Source organism: Sminthopsis crassicaudata, chromosome 4 (assembly GCF_048593235.1).
Source record: "Sminthopsis crassicaudata isolate SCR6 chromosome 4, ASM4859323v1, whole genome shotgun sequence".
Classification (NCBI taxonomy): Eukaryota; Metazoa; Chordata; class Mammalia; order Dasyuromorphia; family Dasyuridae; genus Sminthopsis; species Sminthopsis crassicaudata.
In genome coordinates, this window is record NC_133620.1 from 430,089,721 (window position 1) to 430,115,241 (window position 25,521).

Sequence of the window (25,521 nt, forward strand, 5' to 3'; positions counted from 1 at the left end):
GACAAATCTGGATTCCCATTTACTACTGCAGAACAGACAGCAGGACTGTTAGAATAGTTCAGGGGCAGGGGCAGCTTCTTCGTACAGTGCGTAAGTGTCAGCCTTACAATCAGGAGGACCTAAATTCAAATCCAGCTTCAGACACTTACTGGCTGTGTGACCCGGGTACATCATTGACTCCACATTTCTTCCCCTCCCTCCCAGAGAAAGAGAAGAATTCAGAACCTATTTGGAGGCCGGGGGAGATAGCAAGCTAATTTTTTGAGGTCACCTTCTCCCCTTTAGCATCGTGTCTTCTCTAACTTCTCTTTGCTCCCCAGATTCTGCTGGTGGGCATGGGGATGTGGGGGGGTGGAAGAGAAGAGGAATGGTCAAGCCCCTTAGAAAACGTGGGCAGGTGAGAAGATGGAAGGAGGGAGGAAGGAAGGGAGAAAGGGGGAATGGATCACTCGGCTGGCAGGCCAGCTGGAGCCAGGGGGCTTGAGGGAGCAAGGTCCCTTCTCCCTTTCATCTGCAGCTTTCTAGGTAAGGGGCAAAGCCATTCCCGAAAAGGCCATCAGGGTCCACGTACTCACTAGTTCCTAGGAAAATCCCGCTCTGGTAAGTCCTGTGTGGAAAAACTCAGAGGAAACGAGATTGTTCTTTTAGGGAGGGCCAGCTCAGTGCACAAAGGGGGTGCTTCTCTCTGCCCTCCTGCAAAAGCAAACTGGAGTCATTTGGTTCTTTGGGATATCTTAAGCTTCTCCTAAAAGACCCCCTGCCCTCATTGGACACTGAAGGACCAAAAGGGAGATAGAGGGGGCGTTAGACAACCTGAGCTGCTCCCCCCCACCTCAGAATGAGAGGAAAGTGAGGGGGAGGGGTTGGAGGCAGCCTTTCTGGAGGGTGGGAGTTCTGCAGAGCCACCCTGGGAACAAGGGTGGCTCTGCAGGCAGGCATCTTGCTTCTAATTACAGCTGTCACATCCCATCAGGCTGAGAGGGAAGGGGAGGGGAGGCCTCCATGGGCTTCTCAACCCAAACAGGGTCTCACATTGTATTTTGTCTGTCAGTGGGTGTTACCTACGCTGAGTGGGGAGACAGTGTCAACCTCCACAGCGTAAAGGGGCGGGGGCCGTCCCTTGTTCTGGGTTATACAGGCATCCAAGTCCTGCCCTAGGCCGCCGCCCAGACAGAATTCATAAATGCCGTTTTCCTTCCAACCTTCTCCCTGCCCTCTGTCTCTCTGTGGCTCCCGCTCCCTTCCTTCGTCTCCATCCTCTCTCTGTCTCTCTGTCTGTCTGTCTGTCTGTCTTTCTCTCTGTCTCTTTCTCAATCTCTGTGTCTCTCCCTCTTTCCCTTCTTTCCTTGATTGGTCCATGGTGAGGATCAGAACAGGACAGATAAAAACGGAGAGAGGGAAGCGATGCTTTGAAAGCCCTCTAGGTCTTCAGAGGATGGTACCCAATGGAGAACATTAGTGGGTGAGGGTAAATGAAATTGGAAATGATTAGAGCGCTTGTTTGGGAGTTTAGATTAGTTGATTAGCTGAGTTTCTAAAAGATTCCCTTGTCTCGTGTGTGTGTGTGTGTGTGTGTGTGTGTGTGTGTGTGTGTGTGTGTGTGTGTGGTACCTGAGAGGTGCTTAGAAGTGCCAGCCCTAACTCCTCTTTGCCCCAGGACCCAGGTACACACCCAGGTACCGGAGGCTGCTGGGAGAAGTGTTTGAAGCAGCACCAATGGATCCCCCCCCCCATCCTTCCTCCATAGCCCCTCCCCCACCCAGGCTCAAAGCCCTTTTAGGAGGGCATCAGGTATCACCGAAATCATAAGAAAGGAAAAAACTGAGTCACCACTTCCCAGGCTCTGTCTGCAGCCACTTGAGAGCCCAGCCAGAGACTCTGCTCATCCTGCTGGAAGGGGAGAAGAGCCACTGCTGAGAGACAAAGGGCGGGGATGAGGTGGCAGTTGCTTCTGATGGGGGACAAGGCTTTCTCGGAGCAAGCAGACACAGTGGCAGAAATGGGGGCCCGAAGAGAAAATGTCTTTATTAGGGGGGTCTCAGGGGCTCTCACTTTCCTGGTCTGGATGTAGCATTAGACACACACCCACTTTCCTCACAAGCCCATGTCAGGGCACTGATGTCAGTGCCAGGGAATTCCCCAATGGCGCCCCTCGGGGCGTCTCCCCCCCCCCCAAGCCCACATACACACTCACACCGTGTTCCCGAGTCTGTCCCAGGGTAGCACGGCGTCTCTCTCAGAGCGAGCACACCGGCAGTCTCAGCTTCCTGGGATGGCCGGGACCAGTTGTGCCCATCCTCCCCCACTGAAAGAAAGGAGTTCAGGGCTGGGGCTGATGGGATCTAGACCCGACCAGCCCGGCCTGGCCTCTGCCGTGGCAAATGCGGGGGCTCAGACCCACACAGCTGTGTTGATGTCAAAGCCAGAGGCTGGGGGCTCCAGGGCCTTGGGGCAGCTTGAAGAAGGCTTCTCGCCCTGTCCATTGCCCCCACTGCTGGGGAAGGGGAAGTACCCGGCTCCCTTGAAGTGGCCCCTTTTCTTGACTTTCTTGGAGCGTCCAGCTGGGGGCTCGGGGGCCGTTGGGGTCATCCAACCCGGCTTCTCCTTGAGTAGCCGATCTCTGTCCGGCCGTACGCTGCGCAAGAATTTCTTGAAGATGTTGGCGGTCAGGGTGAACCTCCGGCCCAGGTCCCGGTGCCTGCTTCCAGACTCCGGTGCCCCAGCTACCCCGCCCACTTCGCCTTTCTCCCCACCCTTCTTATCGAGTTCCGGTAAGTCCAGCCAGTTGCCCACCAGATCGGCGAAGACGTTGTCCCCCAAGACCAGCGGCTGCCGGTTGCGGCCTCGAGACATCAGGGTGGAGGTCCAGTCGTCCGGCTCAGTCTGCTCCGTCCTCTGCTGAACGAAGCCTGGGCTCTCCGACTCCCAAGTCCTAGCGGGAGGGGCTGGGCTGGCCCCGTGGACGCTTCTACAGGAGGAAAGCTTGGTGCTGCTGAGGGGAAGCTGGCTGGGGGGAGAGCCGACCCTGGGCCTGGCAGAGCCCCTGCTGCTCGCCCACCTGGGGGGCTCAGGCTGAGTTCTGGAGCCCTGCAGGAAGCCCGGGGCCGGGCCCATCCCAGACAGCGGAGTTGGTCCATCGCCCCCAGAGATCTCGAGCTGCTCCAGAGCCGTCTGCACCTGTAGGAGCTTCAGTTCTTGCAGGGCCCCCATCATGGAGTTCATCTGGTCATGGAGCCCATCCCCTACCTCTTTCATGGATACCTAGGAAGGAAGGAGACAGAGAAGACTCAAGTGAGAGGAAATGATGGGAAGCTCGCTGCCATGGCTTAGTGGGTCCTGAACCTTTCACCTGGCTTGGAGGAGGGAGAATTTCCACAGTGAAAAGGCTGTTTGGAGTGGGGCCGAGTTGAATACCCAAGTATCTCTGATCTAACCCTTCTCTCCTCCTTCAGTACAGCTTCTCTCTTTTTTAATGGTAATATGAGATTTTCTTTTTTTTTTTTTTTAATAAAAGCTTTTTAAATTTAGAAACATATACATGGATAATTCTTCAACATTAACCCTTGTGGAACCTTGTGTTCCAATTCCCCCTTTCTCCACCCCTCCCCCAGATGGCAAGTAGTCTAATACATGTTAAATACAGTAGAAATCTAAGTTAAATTCGTTATACAATTATCTTATACGGCTTCTCTTTTCTTCCCCTAAGAGTGTCCCTGATCCAAGATGGCAGCAAGACACAGTGGAAAGAATAGTGGGATTTGGAGCTGAAGAACCTGGGAGCCCATTCTGTAAAATGGGAGTATTGGGCGTGTTGTAGTAAAAGGGACTGCTGGATTCAGAAGTCCGGATTCAAAACCAAGTCTGACATTACATCTGGAAAAGGGAGGGGCTGCATGAGAAACTTCCAAGGTCCCTTCCAGCAATAAACCTATGATGCTGGATCCCAGCTTCTAGCATAGAGCTACATTTCATGGGATTCTCTCCATCCTTCAGGGCCTCCAGGCCCCCTCTTTTCTTACGATAGCTGTGTATTTGGGGGCAAGGGGGGATGGACTCAGATTCTCATCAAAGGGGAGGGAGGCCTGCCCTTTCCCCTGACAGCTGCCCACATCTGGCTGGAGGCAGCTGTGGAGGCTGGTGATGAGGAGAAGGCCTGGGGGAGGCCTGGGACCCTCACAAAGCCTGCCCCTCCCACTCCAAACACCTGTTCTCCCCTTGGGGCTGGCAGGTCCTTCTTGTTCCCAGGCCCACAGCCCTGCTCCCATGTCAGAGGGGAGCCAAGGCCAAGTGGCGGGGGGATTAGCTGAGTGTTAGTGATTCTGACTCTAGCCCTCTACTACGGTTTGCTAATCCAAGGGCTGCCAGCTGGAAGATGGCTGCCAGCCGGGTTTGGGTGAGAGCCTGGACTGGGGGAGGCTCTCTGATAATATCCACTGAAAATCTGCACCACCGCCCTCGCTCAGGTCCAGGCTGCCTCGGCCCCCCCCCCCCCCGGGCCCTGCTCAGGTTACTGACACCGGACCCTTCAGAGACCATCTGTTCTCTAAGCCCCCCAGAGACCCTGATCATCTTACCTCCCCAGGCTGGCCTAATGCTGCTGTCCTAAGCCCAGAGGGAGGAGGGAGGAGAAGCGTGGCTATCTGAGGCTCCGCAAAGCTGGATTGTGAGGTCAGCCTTCACCGGCCAGCCTGCGTCAAAGCTTTCCCTGGCAACCTCCCTCCCCTCTCCTCCTCCCCCGCCGAGGGTCAGGTTATGTGATGAGCCAGCTCAGTGTCAAGGAAGCTTCAGCTTCCCCAGATACAAGGGACATCTCTTGTGGGTGCCCTGGGCTTCTGCATTCCCCTTGGAGGGATAGTCTTGGGCAGGCAGGTAGAGGGATGATCCCACACAATATAAATAAATAAATAAATAAATAAATAAATATATATATATATATATATATTTTAGAATTTTCTTTTTCCACAGTATATATGCATGAGTAATTTTTTTTATAACATTATCCCTTGTATTCATTTTTCCAAATTATCCCCCCCTCCCCCCGATGACAGGCAATCCCATACATTTTACATGTGTTACAGTATAACCCAGATACAATATATGCCACACAATATATTCTTGTGACAGTGGGAAGAAGCAGACTTAAGTCTGTGTTTAATGGGGAGGGTCGCCAACCTCCCAAGAGGCTCTCCCCCTCCCAGACCCCCACTCTGACGACCCCTTTCCTTCCTATTTTGCTTTTATCCCCTTCTCTCTGCCGCTGACCCTCTTCTCTCAGCAGAAAAAGAAGGCTGTCACTGGGAACGAGCTTCAGAGCCCCTCCATCGCCTCACCCTCCATTGGTGGGACTCGCAGCTGAAGGAGACTAGCAAGGCTGGACTAGCACCCACTTCCTCGCTACCTCCTTTGCATAAAGACATCACTTGGCTCGCTTGGGCCCGAATCAAAACCTTGCTGTTCTTGGGGACTCCTTCCTCTCCCCCCCGTCCCGTCATCAATCAGATCTCAGTGGGACCTCTCCTTTAGGTCCCTTCTTTTCCATGTCATTGCCCCCAGCCAAGTTCCGGGCCTGATGACCTCTCCCATGAACTGCTGCAATAGCTTTCATTTCCCATTCTGTATTCTCTGGAGTTCTGTAATTCCATGTGATTTGAAATTGGACTGAGAAAAAGTTGGTTTTTGTCCTTGTGAAAAAAAATAGGAAATTTTTATATAGATTAAAACTGCCTAGGATATAGGGCAGAATTTTGATGCGAATATAGGTTTGATTTTGTCTATTTTTCTCCAAAAATTTCCCTAGTCCCCTGTCTGAGGGTATTTCATCTCCACAATATCCCTGAGACCCACATTTTTGAATTCTGAGGATCTGTTTCAATAACCAGAAGGGACATGGGGTCAAATTACAGAACGTCAGCCTTTGCCAGGGATTATCTGGTCAAATCCTGGACACTTGTTTTGCAGATGGAGTCCCTGAGCCTTGATGACCTGTTCAAAGTACAGTGAAGTCCCTGGACTCCTAGTCCCTTTCATTACATCATAAAACTGAAGCGTGATGTAGGATCCCCATGAGCCTTCTCCCTCATCTCCCCGTTTCTCCGTCCCAAAGTATCTTATATGTCACCAATGTACCATCTTCTCTTTAATCCTATCACTCCCTTGTTCTAAAACCTTCAACCAACTCGGATAAAATCCAGATTTCTTACCGTAGCATTCAAGGTCCTTCTCTGTCTAGTTGTAACCTTTTTCTCCAGTCATATATACATCTCAAGAACGCCCTCCCTATAGACGTACTACACAATATTCAAACTGACCTATCTGACTTTTTTTTTTAATGGCAATAAGCTTTTCTGACTTCATCTCTTTCCTCACACTTTGTCTTCCACCTAAAATGCCTTTCCCAACCTGTTATACATATTTAACTACATTGGGTTATTTGCTATCTAGGGGAGGGGGAGGGAGGGAGAAAAATTTAGAATACAGTTTTGTAGGGATGAATCTTGAAAACTATCTTTGCATGTATTTTGAAAAATAAAAAGCTGTTATTATTTTAAAATAAAACAAAATGCCTTCCCTTCCATGGTATTCATAAAAATCTTGTTGTTCTATTGAGTTTGAAAAGCCATTTGGGGTTTTCTTGGCAAAGTACTGGAGTGTTCATCATTTCCTTCTCCATATCCTTTTACAGGTGAGGAAACTGAGGTCAATGGAGTTAAGTGACTTTCCCAGGATCACACAGATAGCAAGCGTTTGAGAATTCGAAATTAGGTCTTCCAGATTCAACCCCTTATGCATGGTGCAGATGAGCTGCCCACTGAAACGCCTTCATATGTCCAATCAAATACCACCTTCTTCCTAGCTAGAATGAAAGGGCTCTGAGACCATCTCATCTAATCCCTAAACAAGTGAAATAGGCTACCCAACTATCTGAGGCTGAGACAAGACTAGAACTCAAACCTCTTGATTCCATTTCCCAGTGGAGTCTTTCCGTTAGAAGTGTTTTTGTCTGTAATATTGTTTGGAGGACCAAAGGCTCACAAAGATTTAGAACTGGAAAGAACCTTAGGAAACACTGGCTCCAATCTCTTACTTTTTATAGATTTAAAAACTGAGACACTGTGGTTAAGTAGGCGCAGGCAAATTAGAACTCAGGTTCTTGGGCTTCCAGTGCTACGTTCATTTTGCTATTTCATGTTGGTATGGAGGAGGGGAGGGAGACCTGATTTACACTTTAAATTTAAGTCTTAGCCCTACTACTTATTAGCTGTATAATCTTGGGCCATTTATGAGTGGAAGTAGTGTAGTGGGGGTGGGTAGTGGGAGTGATGGTAGCAGTAGTAGCGGCAGTGGCAGGATACATATTTAATCTGCCTTATCAAAAATCCATTTGGAAGCAGAGGTGGAGTCTCCTCCATCTTTCCATTCCTCAGGGCGCCTATCAGGGGGCTTTGCTCATTATGTATTTGTTGACTATCACTCAGTGTAACTGGGTAGATCATCATGGCCAGGCTGTCTGGCCGGCTTTGCAGGGCTGTACAGGCAGGGCAGGGCCTTGATAAGAGACGGTCTTAATACTGATGTGTCTGGGCAGTTGGCTGTCTAAGTCTTGTGCAGAACATCCTCGGCCGGCTGTCGCTTTGCCAAGTCATGAAGCCGACCTTGGGTGCTTGACTGCATCAGGTTTTACTAAGCTGGAAAGGCTTCAAATAATAGCTATTGATGTCTGCGAGCGGGTAGCTGAGTTCAGAAAGGCTTGTCCCCAGAGAGCTGGCCAGCAAGTGATGAATTTCTCAGCTGTGACAACTCTTGTAGTTCATTATAGGACATGGGGAGGCGGGGAGCGGGGAGAGCTGTGATCATTGTTGGACAAAGGTGAAATAATACCTCTTTTGAAATACTGAAGTATTGAAATGACCAAGAATAGGGCAAGCCACTGAACAAAGGCCCCATTTAAGTATTTTTGTTGTTTAGTCATTTTTTTTTTTTCAGTTATGTCTGACTGTTCATGGGGTTTTCTTGGCAAAGATACCCAAGTTGTTTGCCATTCCCGTCTTCATTCCTTTTACAGATGAGAAATGGAGGCAAACAGGGAAAGTGACTAGTCCAGAGTCACAGAACTAAGTATCTGACGCTGGATTTGCCCTTGCTTTTCCTGATTCCATTGCTGGCACTCCATCTACCCGCACTATTTAGCTGCCCCCATTTAAGTATGCATGACACTAAATGGGCCACTAAGTTTCTTCCTTCCTTCCTTCCTTCTTCCTTCCTTCCTTCTCTCTCCTCTCCCTCCCTCCCTCCTCTCCTCCCTCCCTCTTCTCCCTCCTCTCCCTCCTCTCCCTCCCTCCCTCCCTCTTCTCTCCTCTCTCTCCCCCCTCCCTCCCTCCCTCCCTCCTCTCTCTCTCTCTCCCCCTCCCTCTCTCTCTCTCTCTCTCTCTCTCTCTCTCTCTCTCTCTCTCTCCTCTCTCTCTCTCTCTCTTTCTCTCTCTCTGTCTCTCTCTCTCTCTCTCTCTGTCTCTCTCTCTCTTTCTCTCTGTCTCTCTCTCTCTCTCTCTTGTCTCTCTCTCTCTGTCTCTCTCTCTCTCTCTCTCTCTCTCTCTCTCTCTCTCTCTCTCTCTCTCTCTCTCTCTCTCTCTCTCTCTCTCTCTCTTTTCTCTCTCTCTCTCTAAGACGGAGCTGGATATTAGGTAAGCAGTGGTCCAGGCTATAATAAGTCAGAGTGGGAGATACACTTTAAAATTTTTTGTGGATTCTGGTTTCATTAGTATAGAAGAACCCTATTTGCTGCAACTTTATAGTTTTAGAGAAGTACTTAGAACATTAAAATCAAATTACTGACCCAGGATCACATGGGCCTTTTCAAAAATAATACTTTTTGTAAATGCATATAATTAAATATTAAAAAATTCTCTTCTCTGTGGACCTAGAAATATATACATATATATACACATATGTGTGTGAAGTTGCTTGCATTTTGATGAATTTTCAAAGCTTTGAGGGGAAGGGACAGGATCAGCAAGGTAGCATTTTTCAAACCTTGCTTAGGGCACATAAATGCTCTGTCCTGGCCAGCATCCAAGAGAGTACATTTTCTGTGAAGCCTATGTTTCTTGTGCGTGAGGGACTTTAGGCTCCATTGATAAGCATTTACCAGTTATGAAATCCTTTTTGGAACCATGGAACCCCTTTGGCAGTGTGATGAAGCCTATGGACTCTTCTCAGAAAAGCACTTTTAAATAATTAAAGGAAATGCCTTTATTTTATTTAGAAGTTAGTGGATCTAAAGAGGCAAACTTTCTTATCTACACTTCCTAAAATCAATATATATTCCCAGGTCAAAAAAAATGCAGCACAGGACTTAAAGTCAGGTGAAATCTGGGTGACTTCTGACCTTTCTGAGCCCCACATTTCCTTATCTATAAATGGAGGCGCAAAAATTTGGAGAAGCTAAAAAAATGAGATTATGTTTGTCAATTCTATTTGCGCTCAGAGAATAGAGGTAGGAAAAAGGAAGCAGCTTGATTAGGGGCCCCCAGGACAACAGGAATCCTAACTCCCAGTATAGTATCCTGTGTCACCAAACTCCAGCTCTGCCACTGATTGAATATTTGCAATGAGGAAGGAGAAAGCAGCTGTTTGCAATGGGGTGAGTTTGGCAGGAGGAAGCCTGAGTGATGGGAAACAGGAAGGTCCTGGGGAGGGGGAGGAGGGGAAGAAGGAGAGGGAGAAGGGAGGAGGAAGAGGAGGGGGAGGAGAAAAGAGTATCAGCTGCTAGAGCTGGAACCCAACACAGAGAGAAGCTAAAAGGGTCACCCTTCCCAAGCCCAAAGGGAATGATGTCACCCAAACAAGAATGGAGCCAGCAGGTGGGCTGTGTTCCTCCTCCTCTGCTGGACTGGGGAGCAGGAAGAGAGAAGGAGGGGGCAGCCTGGTCAAAGGGAGAAAACCCTGGATAGAACTTGGGGCAACCGAATCTTAGGGTCCTATCCTTCCATCTACTCCGGGTCTCGATTTCTCTCTTTCTGAAATAAAGAATCATTCCTTTGGTTATGCAAGGTTGAGAGCTGGTAAAGGAGACTGAGCTCCTGGTCCATTGTCTCCTTCAATCATTCTTTTGTTCTCACACCTTCACTTCCCTACCTTCCATCCCCATTTCCCACCTTCCTGTTCAGTTATCATAATGTTTTTTAGATATAATAAATATTAAATATAATATTATGTAGAGATTGAATATATTACATATAATTAAGATAGATATCAAATATAAGTAAAATAAGCAACTGAACACAGTGGTATTTATGCTGAGTTTAGCCACTCACTTGGGTTTAAATCCTTCCTTAGAATTTACTAGCTATTTGACCCTATACAAATCCCTTTAACCTTGATTTTCCCAGCTACAAAATGGAGACAATATAACAGTGAGTAATATGCAAGTGAAGTTTGGGCTGCACACCAAGGTCCTCTGGCTCCTGATATACTATTGAGGCATCTGGTGGCTCAGTGGATGGAGGGCTGGATTTTAAGTGAGAAAAATATAAATTCAAATCCAGCTTTTGACTTGGTAACCCTATCTGACTTAACCTCTGTCTTCCTTAATGTCCTCCCAGGGGCATTGTGAGGATCAAATGAGAAAAACAGCAAATATACAAATAGAATAGCTAGCTATGGAAATGCTTATCCTTTCCACTGCTTAACTCTGACTCCCACATGAATGTTTACATGTTAGTTAGTATTAATACTTTGGCTTTGTGTAAAGAAGAACCTTGGGCTTGGAGTCTAAAAACAATTTTTTCTTTCTTTTCTTTTCTTACCTCCCTCCCTTCTTCCTTTCTTCCTTCCTTCCTTCCTTCCTTCCTTCCTTCCTTCCTTCCTTCCTTCCTTCCTTCCTTCCTTCCTTCCTTCCTTCCTTCCTTCCTTCCTTCCTTCCTTCCTTCCTTTCTTTCTTTCTTTCTTTCTTTTCTTTCTTTCTTTCTTTCTTTCTTTCTTTCTTTCTTTCTTTCTTTCTTTCTTCTTTCCTTCCTTCCTTCCTTCCTTCCTTCCTCTCTCTTTCTTTCTTTTCCATGACTATGTTTTTTATTTTTATTAATAGCTTTTATTTTCAAAATACATATAAAAATAACTTTCAACATGCACCCTTACAAAACCTTGTGAGGAAATAGTTCCTTAATCTGTATATAATAACATGTCATTCCCAGACAACTCACTAGCTATGTGACCTTGAGATCATCCACACCCCCTAAAATCAATGTGTGGACCTAAGGTCAAAAGAATGCAGAACAAGAATTAAGGGCAGGTGAAATCTGGGTTCAAATTTTGCTTCTGACCTTTCGGAGCCTCAGATTCCTTATCTATAAAATTGGGGAAGCTAAAATCATGAGATAATGTTTGTCAATTCTATTTGGGCTCAGAGAATAGAGAAGGAAAAACTGTCTCAGTTTCCTTATCTGGAAAATTAATTGAAGGAAATGGTAAGTCACTCCAGTCTTCTATCAAGAAAGCCCTAAAATGGGATCAGAAATGACTGAAAATGGACCCCCTACCATCACCCAACATCCCATGGGATTGTTTTAAGGAGCCTCTGAAGTACTTTCACCTCTGTGAAAGGAGTTAATCGGAGGAAAGGGCAGTCTACTTAAGTGAAAGAGGCTAATATCACTCCGTGAGTTAAGAGAGGCAATAATGAAGCCTCTTTGGAGACTTGAGCCCCATATTTAGTCCACTCCCAAAGCCTTCTCTGTTCTAGGATAATTCATCGACAAGAGTGGAGGGATTTGCCTGCCAGGATCCTGTTGGGAAGATGTCCTACACAGGGCATCTTTATGAGATTGGATTTCCTCTTCCTGAATCCATGGGGACCAGGATGAGCTTGACCCATTGCAGAGACATCTCTTCCCCTCAAAGCCAGGAAGGCCATTCAGTGTGAATGATAAGAGCAACAGATTGGGATCTAGGCCTGTGCCTAAACCTGGCCAATGTGCACTTCCTACCTGTGTGATCTTTGTGCAAGTCACATAAAGGATAAGATGGTCTCCTTCTAACTGAAAGTCTGATCCTTTCACTCTGAGAATTGCATAGCAGGGGATGTGGTCTGTGTGTGGGCAAGGTACCTTCTGTTGCCTCCCCGACTCCTTCTTCCCTTGGCCCCTCTGATGGATTCTCACAGCTGTGCCCTCCGTCCCTCCGTCTCACGCCCTCTGCTCGAGCAGCCAGATTCCCTGCTCACGGGCCCCAGCTCTGCCTATGGGCTTGGCAGATTTCCCTGCCTCCCTCCCACCCCCCACCCCTCTGCCAGGAGGCTCACAAGGTCCTCACACAATCCCTTCACCACCTCTTTCCATGGCCCCCTTTCCCTCCATCCCCTCCCAGAGGCATCGGCTGAGACTCAGGGCAGGAAATGGGAACAGTCCCCCAGTGCCAAGCATTTTATTCCCGGCCCTGTGAATAGCGACCTTCATGGCCCCCCCTTGCTCTTGGCTGGAGCTGCTGGATCTCCCCACAGGAAGCTACAGGGCCTAGTGGCCAGCAGGGAGGCAGCCTGAGCCAAGAGCCACAGGAGGGAAGGAGGTGGGAGGATGAGGAGGAAACAAGAGGAGAGGGGGCTTGTAAAAAGGAAGAGACTAATTCTCCCATAGAAGCATCCATTTTTATGGGATAATGCTTTGGCAAAAGACAGATGGACAGACCTAATTTACTCCATTCCCACCCCCACCTCCATTACAGCTTCCTTCTCTAAGATACTTCTGGCCTTTCTTCTCTCTATTCTCACTCTCCCCATAGGTTCTCTCATCAAACTCAGCAGTCAGTAAATGTTTATTTAGCCTTATCAAGGAACCAAGGAAGCTTGACTAAGTCCCTGACCCCTAGGCCCCTCCATGCTAGTTGGAGAAGGAAGGCAGAGACGGGCTAAGCTGAAAGCAGATAGCACCCAGCCTCCCTGGAGGAACAGTCCTGGGCTGATTCAGGACATACTCTTTTCTAGCTTGAATCTCTCATTCTTTAAATCTTCACCATATCCTCAGGGCTTACTGTGCTCTTCTTCTTGCTTCTCCCTAGATCTGGGGTCAACAACTTGTGGTTTGAGAACTACAGAGAGCTCTTTGAGAAAGCTTTCGTAAATGAGGAGGCTTTTAACTGAAAAGGCAGTAGGGTGTAGTGACTATCGAGCTGGATTCCTGGCAGGAGGATATATGGGCTTGAATTGTGGCTCTTACTGATTCTGTCATCCTAATAAGTCACTTAACCTCTGAGAATCAGTTTCCTCATCCAGGTAAAAATAAGGATAAATATATATACAAAAAATACATATATGTGCATATTTACTAGACTTAAGTTTTCATGGATGTAGAGAAATCCCTATGGGCAAGGAACTTCCTCTACCAATGCACATTAGAAACTTCTCTGAAAGTTAGAGAGTTAGAAAGAGACCTGCCCAGTTAGAAAGTTACTTGCCCAGAGTCTCATAGTCAGTCAGATCTTCCTCCAAAGACTTGTATTCTAGGGGCAGGTGACACAGGGGATGGAGTACCAGCACTGAGGTCAGGAGAATCCACATTCAAATCTGATCTCAGACATTTGCTAGATGTATGACTTTGCTTCAGTCAATCCCAATTACCTCCCCCATCCCCAATAAAAGAGTCTAAAAAAAGGTGTATCTTAATGATATTTTTTAAAAAGCTGCTCTTTCCTAGAAGATTACTGTCCTCTAACTGAACAGAGACAGTGGAGGTATAGTAAAAAGATTAATAGTTTTAGAGACAGAAGTCCTGGGCTGGAATCATTTTTTCTGTGAATCTTTGGATAAGTCACTTCAGGAAAAAAGATTTTCCCAAGGCCTTAGTTTTCTTATTTATAAAGAGATGAAGTTGTGAATTGATCCAACCAACCTGGAATTATGGCCAAAAAGTTGTAAACCTGTGTAACTTTGATTAGTAATACTACTTAGGTTTGTTTCTCAAGTGATCAGGGAAAAAGGAAAAGGACCTATATTTTCTATTTACAGCAGCTCTCTTTGTGGTAGCAAAGAACTGGGAACTGAAGGGATGCCCATCAATTGGGGAATGACTAAACAAGTTGAAATATATTATTGTGATGGAATATTATTGTGCTATAAGAAATGAGCATAATGATTGCAGAAAAACCTAGAAAGAGTTATATAAATTGATAGAGTGGAGTGAGCAGAACCAAGAGAAACACTGTATATAGTAAGAATGATATTGTTTGGAGACAAATTATGAAGAACTCAGTATTATCAATATTCAAACCAACTATGTATGAGGGAAGATGCTACATACCTCCAGAGGAAGAACTGTTAAATAAAACTGTATATAGTATGCTTTTATATTTATATTTGCAAATTTGTGTCAAATGATGGCTTTCTCTAGAACAGGGTAGGGAGGAAGGGAGGGAGACAGTTCAGAATTTAAAATGTAATAATTTTTTTTTAATGGAATTAGCGTAGTTGATAAGATCTTTCCAGTTCTAAATCTATCATCTTGTCCTACTTGGCAGAAGCTTCTGGCCTTGTGGACTTTCGGAACTGAAGAATCCTATTAGGGAAATATTGCTAGAAAGGAAGAATGTCTACACCACAAATGTCTTCTTTCCCGTCAAACTACTCCCTTCTTGTGCCTCTATTTACCTCTTGTGGCTCAAGAATCACCCTGTCCATCCCAAATCACCTCTTTTCCAGGGAAATGTCCTTCTCCTTTCTCTTCACCAGCATAAATATGTCAGGAAATGCTTTCCTTCAAAAACGAACTCAAAATCTCCCTCCCAAGTCTCCATGGTACTCAAGCTCAGGAGACACTGTGATGGTGTTCTCCTTTTCCTTCTCTTCTTCCTCCTCCTCCTCCTTCTTTTCCTTCTCTTCTTCCTCCTCCTTCTCCTTCTTTTCCTTCTCTTCTTCCTCCTTCTCTTCCTTCTTTTCCTTCTCTTCTTCCTCCTCCTCCTCCTTCTTTTCCTTCTCTTCTTCCTCCTTCTCTCTATTTCTCTATTCCTTTCTCCTCCCTCTCTCAATCCCTTTCTATTTCTATCTCTGTCTCTCTCATTAGTGGTTCTACCATTAGATAGGAAGTTTCCCTTGGGAGCTTTGTTCAGAGAGCAGCTGGGGTTGGGACTTGAAGTCTATTCATAAATTCTTTGTGGAGTTCAGGGAGTGAGCAGGCCACATGTTTCCTATGGTGTCATTTTAGCCCTATCCCCCCAGGGCCCTGATGAAAAACTGTTTCTGCTGCTGCTTCTACCATGGGGCCCATTTGAACTTCTTCCCCGAAACCCAGTTCCTGTATCCATCTATACCCCATGGGCAAGGAGGTACAGACAGACACCGCTCTGGGGAAAGTCTTCCAGGTCACTCCTATGACTAAGCCAGGATACTTCCTCACTCCTCTCTCTCCCCTGCCTTGGGCCACCACACAGCCATGTCCCAGCCTCCCCAGTTGACCTCACTTGTGAGGAAATGCATTCCTCCATGACAGTGTATATTTTCAGTTGTGATGGATGACTGAAGTAGAGGGATGGGAAATTTTACAACTTTAACCTTCAGGAGCAAATGTTTCTTGATAGCTCGCTTAATTCTAGATTATCTCTGCTGAAAGCATGGTGGGCTTGAAAAGGTTATGAAAATGCACTGGACCTGGAATTAGGAGATTTGGATTCAAATCCCAGCTCTAATTATAATACCAGTTATAATTACGGGGAAATTAATTTCCCTCTCTGTAATTCAACTCCTTATTTGTAAAATGGGGATAAATAGTACCTGTTATAGGATGGAAGGGTTGTAATTGATCCCATTGGAATGAGGACCCACATTGATGGAAAATGACCAATTAGTTAAATCAGGGATATCAAACAGTACATAAGGATCTCTTTGGAGCAACTAGGTGGCACAGTGGATAATGTTCCAGGTTTGGAGTTTAAAAGACCTGAGTTCAAGTCTAGCTTCAGATATTTACTAGCTGTGGAGCTAGGTAAGTCACTTAACCTTGTTTGCCTTAATTCCCTCATCTGTAAAGAGCTAGAAAAGAAACAGCAGGATCTTTGCCAAGAAAACGTTAAATGGGGTTAGGAAAAGGACATGGATGAAATGATAGAAAAGGATCTCTGTGGGCTATTGACTACCTATTAACCTTATCTGTTTTATTATATTTGTATTTATTTTTTGAATATTTCCTAATTGCATTTTAATCCGGTTTGGGTCATACTCCAGAGTGTTGTTGGCCCCCAGCAGTACATTTGACACCACTGAGTCATCAAAGTATAACAAATGCACTTACCTACCTCCCTGGAATGTTGTAAGGAGTAGCACTGATCCACTGAAAAGATCCACAGAAGAATGAGCTCATCGGCATATAACTTTAGAACTGAAAATTTACAGACCAACTCCCTTATTTTCCAGATTGGAATACTATGTGACTTGCCCAGAGTATAGGGGTATAGAAACTGGATTCAAATACAAGTCTTTTGACTCTAATCTACTGATTGCTAGATTAAGGGCTGTTTCCTCTAAGATCCCGGGCTGTGCTTTGTACCTCTGGTTTGTACTTAGATGTTATGCATTCTAGCTATCTTTGTTCTCTTCCTGGAATGTAAACGAGGGGGGGGAAGGGTCTGTGTCATATTTTGACTTTGAATCATCCCCAAAGCCTAAGCCTAGTGATCTTTAATAAATTACTGAATTTGGTGAATGAATTAATGTACTAATGAATGAATGAAAAGTTAGCCACGGGGATGGGTGAGATCGGAAGTAGTACAGATAATCTAAACAACAGATAATTACCGAAGTCATTTCTGGATGGCTCTAGAAGGCACAAGACATTTCCCCTTGTAGAGGGAAGGAATTGCTTTCCCTGCACATGCTAAGGATGGCCCTTGGTGGCAAGAAGGATGGGGAAAGGGAGGAGGAAAGCACATTTGCCATGCGACACCCATAGAGCAGATAAATGAGAATTGACTGTATTCACTTCCTCTGGCTGCCTCTCAGCTTGGTGTAGGACCAAGCAAAACACCTGCCCAGACCAGTCACTGGTAGCCAAGAGCCTCCTCTGTCTGGCTCCCGTCCCAACTGCCTTAGCCTGAGAAAGATGAAGCCAGAGGAATTACCTCCTCTGTGGCCCCCACCTGCCATGTGGGGGAGTGGTCACTCAGAGCCCAGAGCTGGCCGGAGGGTCAGGCTTGGGAGAGTCGGGAGGGAGCAGAAAACTCGCAGCTCTCTCTGCTCAGCCAAGGAGCATGGGGAGCCTGAGAACCGGCAGGCTGGCCTTGAGAAGGGATGGAGGGTAGGGAGGTGAGAAGGTGAGGCTGGGAGAGCTCCTCTCCTGTCTGAGCATCAGTCTGGGCCCTGGGCCAGGCCGTTGGCTTCCTCTCCAAAACAGTCAAAGACTGAAACACTGCAGACAAAGCTAATGAGGGAGCCGGGTGACTCTGGTGCTTCCTTCTCCCTGCCTTCCCCGTGCCCCATCCTTTCCCTCTTTCTTCCCCTCCTCCCTCTTTGGCCTCCAGATCCTGATGGGGGTGTCGATTGAGGGAATGTATTCAGATCTGGAGCTGGGGTGCTAGTTCCTGTTTGCTTTCTTTATTCCCCTGGCATCTTCCACACCCCCCCCCAACCTCCGCTCCCCCACCCCCAGTTGTTGTGTAAAATGCAAATCAAAGGATTATTAAAATTCCAGCCTGTGCCAGAAACTCCCACCCTTCCATTAACTCAGAACATGGGGTGCGGTGGAGGGGGCCCTGTTCCCCCACTCTGAGCACAAAGGAAGCTGCACTGGATTTTCTCTCTAGCCCTGGTCCAGGATGAGGGGGCATTCTTGACAATGACTGTGATCTTTGAAGGACTTGGAGAAACACCTAGATCGAAGTCAGAGACTGTGTGCTGGGATTAGGTAACTCCAACAATCTGACAATTTCCCTACCCCCAGATAGGGACCAGTCATTTCCTGTCTGCTGAACACTTCTCCAAAGAAAGTTGGTGTATGTGTGTCTGTGGGGGAAGTTAGGGGATGCGGAATTAGGCAAGGTGGAAACCCTTTGTCCCATTCAAAATAAAGCATTATATGTTATGGTCAGTGTCCGTCTAGGGCCCTGGCGATGAGTGTCGCCACAGTTTGGGCTCTACAAAGGGGCTGAAACCCAGGGTCATCTTCCTGCCCCTCTCCTTTCAATCTGCAGCAATCTCTTGAGAAGAGACAGATAATCTGCAAGCCTTGGAGAGAGGAGCTGACACCTGGGACCCAATGACCTAAAAAAACCCGGCATCTTTCAAAAAATACCTGTGATGATCCCACTGCTGCTAGGCTGTGTCCTCCACCTCCTGCCCCAGCCCAGTCCCACCCCCACACTGATCTCTTAAGCATGAGTGTCAAATCACTTCTCTCCACCACAGCTCACCCGGCACAAAGAATGATTTGGGGGGTGATTTTATTAAGGCATCGCCCAATCATTGGCAATTGCTGGATAGAAAGGCAAAACAATCATTCTATCACACAAACAGAACTAGGTTAGTCATTGGACACTCCCGTTTTCTGGCTTCTGGGTTACCTTTCTGGACATCAGTTTCCTCTGATCTAAAAGGGTGAAGCAGAACAATAGGGGGTTGAGATATTTTGTGCATCTCTGTCTGTCTGTGTCTCTCTCTGTCTGTCTGTGTCTCTGTGTGTCTGTCTCTTTCTCTCCCTGTCTCTGTCTCTGTTTGTCTCTCTGTCTCTTCTGTCTCTGTCTCTGTCTCTGTCTCTCTCTCTTTCCCTATAGAAGGTAAGTTTCTTGAGGGCAGGGATGCTTTCAATTTTGTCTCTCTCTCCAGTGCTTCATAACAGTGCCGGCACACAGCAGGTACAGAAACTCTTGAGAATGTATCAGTGAAAGAAAGAATGTTCCCTCCTTACAGTAAACCATCTCCAGACCGGCCCTACAAAGCTGTGTGAGAATATTCCTCTGAATGCTGGAGGGGTTTAATTGAATTCCTAGGATCACAGAATTTTAGAGCCAGAAGGGACATTAAAGCTGGTTTAATAGAATCCTGTTTTACAGAGGTAGAAACCGAGTCCCAGCGAAGGAAAGTGACTAAAAGTACACGGTAAAAAGAGGAAACTGAATTTGAACCCAGGTTCTTTGACTGAATTGCACGGAAGCGAACTAGAAACCCTGTGTGGTCGGGAAGGTAAACGTTTGGCGTCACCGAGAAATTCGATTTCTAAACCATATCTTAGATCTTTAATTGTGCAGCCGGAGCCCCGGGAAGGTGAGGCGCGGGCGGTAGAGCTCTCGGTCTCAGGCGGATGGATCACTTTCCCTCCTCATCCCCCCTACGACTACCTGGCCCTTAGCGGGCTGCTTTCTCTTGCACTCCCCCGCCCCCTCCCCCCATTCTCCCTCTTCCCAAAGCGGAGACCTAGCATCTGGCTCTGCCTCCGCAGCTCCTGCTCATCCTGGCAGCTCCCCTCCTCCCAATGCCCAGGCCCCACTGCCGTCATTACAGCTGCCAGCCCCCAGCCCCCTCCGGGCTGGCAGACAAGTCCGGGCAGACAGCCGGCTGGTCCTGCCCCCGCACCGCCCCTCCCCACCCCCACCCCGCCCCAGCCTGCCAAGCTCCAGCGGGAGAGATGGGAGCCCCAGGCGGTGCCGGCTCCCCCCCCCCCCCCCCCCGCCGTCCCAGAGCCCGGCGGTGCTCCCGAAAGCGTGGGCCCCGCTCTCCGAGCCCCGGCCCGCTCCCTCCCTGCCCGGCCGCCCAGCCCCCGTGTCCGTGTGGCGCTCAGTGTGGGTCTCCGCGGGAGCGCGCAGGTCAGGGCGGGTGTGTCTGTCAGTGCGAGGCTGGGGCCAGCGGCTTCAGGTGTCCGGAGCCGCCAGTGTGCGCCCGAGCGTCCGGCCGCGGCCTCGGGGCTGGCCCTGCCAGCGTCCGTCAGTAGCTCTCGTGCCAGCCTCCGCGGTCTGTCTCCGCGCGTGGCTCAGTCGACAGCTCCGCCCTCCCTCGCGCTAAACTCCGCGCCAAGTTTCCGCGCGGTCCCGGTCCGCTCCCGGACTTCCCTCTCTCAGCCTGCCCCCCTCCCCCGACACTCCGTTCTCCTTCTCCTACCCCCGGTAAGGGAGGCCAGCTCGGGACGCCCCCCCCCCCCCGCCCGTTCCTCAGCCTACCAGCTCCTGCTTGAGGCGCCGCAGATAGCTGTCCATGTCCTTGCTCTCCATCGTCACGCTGCCATCTGCCAGGCGCCGGACAGTTTCCCCCGGCTCCCCTCGGCTCCGGGGCTCGAGCGGGCTGGGCAGCTCCCCCCTCCGCTCCAGCCGCTGTGGCCCCGGCGGCTGCTCCAGAGCCGCCCGGCCGGGGTCTCCCGGACGCTGCGAGGAGCGCAGGGCGGTGGGAGCGCCCGCGCGCACGATCAGAGGCGCCCCTTCTTCGCACCGCTGTGAGCTTTAAGGCGGCGCGGCTCCGACTCTCCGCGCTGAGCCCGGGCGGGATCCGCGCCCCCTCCCCTCCCCTCTCCTCAGCCCCAGTCCCTCAGCCTCGGGTCCGCCGCGCGGGGAGGAGAAAGAAAGCCAACAGCCAATAGGAGGTCAAGGGGAGACGGCGACAGCCAATAAGAAGAGCAATCCTCAGGGTAGGGGATGGGGGTGGGGAGCTGAAAGCAACAGCCTAGAAGGGACGGGGAATCCGGACCAGTCCTGGGACGCGGACAATTTGCTGTGGGCTACGGGCCGGGAACTGAGTAGAGCTGAGGCAAGGGGAGGGGGGAGTGGTTCGAGACTGGCTCCCAACAAGTCCCTCTCCTCTTTTAATCAATTAGCAAACATCTAGGAGGCAATTTCTGCACGCCGGGCACCATGCTCAGCCAGGCAAAGAAAGATGGGAACAGCCCCAGTCCTCAGGAGCTTACTTTGTGGGAGCCAACAGGTACACGGCCCTGTACGAGAAAGGACAGAGCGGACACGAGGTCACTCAGAGCGGGAGGCACGGACGGGCAAGACCGGGGATAGCCGAAAGGCGAGTTCTGAAGAAAACCCAGAGTTCCAAGAGGCGAAGGTGCAGTGAGAAGGGACAAGCCTGGTGACAGAAATGTGAGAGGAAGCAACAAGTAAAGACCACAGACTTCTATAGGAAAGAGGGGAAAGTGGGAAAGAAGGCGGGCTAGAGACGCCGGGTCCTGAGGATCCTTAAATGCCTAACAGGACTTTGAGTTTGGTTTTCGGAGCAATAGGGAGTCACTGACGTTTATGGAGCAGGGGCAGAACTGCCTTTTAGCCCGGTCTACCGTGTAGCCGATTAGATTCAAACAGTAAGATACTCGAAACTACCAACTCGGAAGCCTCTGCAGGAGTGAAGGAGAGAAGTGACCGTGAGAGACTGAAAAGTTGTTTGAGAGGTGGATAGAGGCAACATTGTGCAATCAAGTCTGACCCCTCGTGACTCCGCTTGGAGTTTTGTTGTTGTTGTTGTTGTTGTTTTCTTGGCAAAGATGCCATTTCCTTCTCCAGATCATTTTGTAGAGGAGGAAACTGAGGCAAACAGAGTTAAGTGATTTGCCTGGAGCCACAGTTAGTAAAAATCTGAGATGAGGTCTAAACTCATAAAGATGAATCTTCCTGATTCCAAACTACTCTTATCACCCAGTTGCCTGGATAGAAGCAATAAGATCAGCCCAAAGGGTATATGCCTTCACCGAGACAGAGAGATAGAGACAGATAGAGAGAGACACACACCCAGAGATAGAGACAGACAGAAATACACATATACCTACAGACAGCGAGTATAAAGAACCATGTCACAGGTGTTATGCTAAGCATTGGCAGCACAGACACAAAAAAAGCAAGTTACTTCCTGTCCTCCATGATCCTACATTCCAATGGAAGGGAAAGCTGGAAAAGGGAGTGGGGGGAGAGGTAGGAACCTGGTGAATGGAAAGATGGCAGTTCTCTCAATAGTAATAGGGAAGTTTGGAAGAGGGGTGAGTTTGGAAAGATAATTTTTATATGGGTAGATTGAATTTGAGATGCTTAGGGTCATACAGTTGGAAATGTCCAGCAGTCGGGTCATAATTCAGGCCTGACTCTCAGGGGAGAGTTTAGGGCTGGATGTATAAATCAGCAGGTCTTATTTTTAATAGTATTTTATTTTTCCTCAATTACTTGTCAAGAAAAACTTTAGCATTCATTCCCCCCCCCCCAGATTTTGAGTTAAAGATTTTTTTCTCTCTCCCCCCCTCCTCTTCTGAAAATAGTAGGCAGTTTAATATATACATGTGCCATTATGTAAAAACATTTCCTGATTAATCAGGGATGTGAAAGAAGAGAGATCAAAAGGGGAAAAAAATACAAAAAAAAAAAAAAATGCTTCAATCTGCATTTAGAATCCATCAGTTCTTTATCTGGAGGTGGATAGCATTTTCCTTCCTGAGACCTTTGTAATTCTTTTGAATCATTATGTTGCTAAGAAGAGCTGAGTCAATCATAGTTTTAATCACAATGTTGCTGATACTGTGTACAATGTTTTTCTGGTTCTGTACTTTTCACCTTGCATCAGTTCATACAAGTCTTTCCAGTTTTTTTTTTTTTTTTTTTTTTTTTTTTTTTTTTTTTTTTTTTTTTTTTTCCTGAAATCTGCCTGTTCATTTCTTATTGCATATTCTATACCATAGCTTGGTCAGCATTTTGATGGGAATCCCCTCAATGCCCAATACTCTGCCATCACAAAAGGGCTACTGTCAATATTTTTGCACACATAGGTTCTTTCCCCTTTTTATGATTTCTTTGGGATACTGATTTAGTAGTGGTATTGCTGGCTCAAAGGTTGTCCTTTGGGTTGAATCTGTTCACAACTCCTCTAACAATACATCAGTATCTCAATTTTCCCACATCCCCTCCAACAGTTATCATTTTCCTTTTCTGTTATGTGGGCCAATCTGATAGATATGAGGTAATATCTCAAAGTTGTTTTAATTTGTATTTCTCTAATCAAAAGTGATTTAGAGCACTTCTTCATATGCCTATAGATTTGATATCTCATCTGGAAACTGCCTGTTCATATTCTTTGACCATTTGTCAATTGGGAAATGGTTTGTATTTTTATAAATTTGACTCAGTTTTTTATATATTTGGGAAATGAGACCTATATGAGAGACCCTTGCTGTAAAGATTGTATCCTAGCTTTCTGCTTTCCTTCTAACTTAGATTGCATTGGTTTTGTTTATACAAAAGCTTTTAAATTTAATATGATCAAAATTATCCATTTTGCTTTTCACAATGCTCTCTAGCTCTTGTTTAAGTCATGAATTTTTCCCTTTATCATAGATCTGATAGACTATTCCTTGCTCTTTAATTTGCTTATGGTGTCACCTCAGGAGGTCTTCTGTAAAGGGATGATAACTGAATCCATGAGAGCCAACGAAATCAACAAATGAGTGAGTTATAGACATTAAAAGACCTAGAACTGAGCCTTGGGGGATACAGTTAGGGACTATGGCATGGATAAAGATCAGTCGAAGGGACTGAAGATTAATTGAGAGAAGAGAGGCATTTTTGTTTATCTATAATTTGTTTAGTCAAGAGACTATTAAGACTCTCTTTTCCTTTATCTTTCTCTCTCTCTCCCCCCTACCCCAATAATCTTTCAAAAAGGCGGGCTGAAGTGTCTTTCTTGCAATGGGGAATCTGAGGAAACTTTAATTTTAAGGTTCTTTTTAATCTTTATTTTTAGAAATATAAAGGTTATTCTTCTCGTATTCTGTATCCAAAGAGTTTGAAGAAATTCACATCTCTTTCCTAATCCAGTGTTGCATTTACTGCTTTCACTTTAGCTTAGATCACTGGCTGTGCCCAGCTGTCTACCAATTTACTTGGTGGGACTTTGGGAAAGGGGGCTGGGGATTCAGAGATTAAAATGCTAACCCTGGAGTCATGAATACCTGAGTTTAAATCTAGTCTCAGACACTTACTGGCTATGAACTCTGGGTAAGTCACTTTAATCACTGTTTATCTCAGTTTCCTGAATTGTAAAATGGGAACCTGCTTCAAGTTATAGTTTTGCGGATTAAATAAGATCAATATCTGTAAAGTATTTAAGCACAGTACCTGAAGCATAGTAGGTGACTAATAAATGCTAATTCCTTTCTTCCCTCCTCTTCCACCCCATATTACTGGGCCACCCAGACATAAATGATGATACTAACTTAAGCCTCTGGCTAAGTCAGCTCCCTATAATCTTGGCCAGAGTGTTTTTCCTCTATTCCATTTCCCATCTCCACTAAAATTCCGAGATAGAACAGAAGTTTGATTTGTTCTACCTTGCAAGGGTGGAAGAGCGGCAAGTTCTGAGACACTGGGTATAATTAGGACAATTAGCAAAGTATTATTTACACGTTAATTAATAGGGGAAAGTTTGCCTCAGGCAAGCTTGCTTCTCCTAGGATTTTGGAAAGTGAGAATTGGTCACCTTGGGATACTGACCTATTCTTTGGCTGCTTCAGGGGTTTTAGGAACCCATTTATTCATGATGGAATCATTTGCCAAACACTCATTAAGGTCCTACTTACTACTATGTGCAAAAAAAGTCCTTTACTATCATCTCCCCAGTAACTGGTGCCTTCTCTATAAGATCACCTTTCCTCTATTCTATTTAAATATTATATCTTCCTAATTGTTTACATGTTTTACCTCCCAGGAGGTAAAAACTATTTTGTTGGTTTATTTTTTCTTTATACACTCATTGTTTATTTCAGAGCCCAGAATGTAGTAAAACTTATGGAATGCTTGTTAAATAATTGTGCTTGAACCCAGATGAAGAAAAAGCAATGATGTGTGTGTGTGTGTGTGTGTGTGTGTGTGTGTGTGTGAGAGAGAGAGAGAGAGAGAGAAAGAGAGAGAGAGAGAGAGAGAGAGAGAGAGAGAGAGAGAGAGAGAGAGAGAGAGAGAGAGAGACAGAGAGAGACAGAGACAGAGAGACAGAGACAGAGAGACAGAGAGAAATTAAGAATTAAGTCACTTTCTCTTAAGAATATATCAATAAATGATATATTCTTGATGCCCTCTTTTCTCCTTTTTTCCCTCTGGTTCTGGGTGCCTGCTTTCCTTATAATCTATGTACTACACCTGTGGAAGAGAGGTTTATTTTGATTGCAGGTATGTGATAGAGAAGAAAAGAGAAAGGCTATTGTCAAGGCAGCAGAGAGAAAGACCTGAATTTAGAAAATGCCTCAAATTAGACTAGAATGTTAAGTGGAGCATCCCTCAATATGGGTGACCCTTCCCATGTTTCCATAAGACTACCTATAGGAAAACTTCCTGGGGTAGAGATATATTGTATATGTGTGATGGGAACAATGGTTTACTTGGGCTTTGTCAGAATTTTCTCAAACTAAAATTTAATGCATCCTAGGGGAAAATCAATCCAAAATTGGATCCGGCTACATACAAAAATGATCATCCTTTCATTCTTGTTCCCCTCTTTTCCCCCCAGAGATTTGGTCCATGGTTGATTACTGCCAGTGCTCTCCAAGCTCTTCATTTTCAAATTCTAGCTTCTCAGGCATTTTGTCTCCACCCCCCTTT

The 25,521-nt window shown here is 46.9% G+C and overlaps 1 protein-coding gene across 1 annotated transcript; it reads right to left on the minus strand.

The window, feature by feature from the left end:
- Positions 1 to 2,000: 2,000 nt before the first annotated feature.
- Positions 2,001 to 20,460, minus strand: INKA2 (inka box actin regulator 2). Its single transcript, XM_074263062.1, has 2 exons — positions 20,119 to 20,460; positions 2,001 to 3,261 (listed from the first exon to the last, which is right to left on the minus strand). The coding sequence occupies exons 1-2, from the start codon at positions 20,167 to 20,169 to the stop codon at positions 2,392 to 2,394; spliced, it is 921 nt and encodes a 306-aa protein (XP_074119163.1). The 5' UTR covers positions 20,170 to 20,460; the 3' UTR covers positions 2,001 to 2,391.
- Positions 20,461 to 25,521: the final 5,061 nt, after the last annotated feature.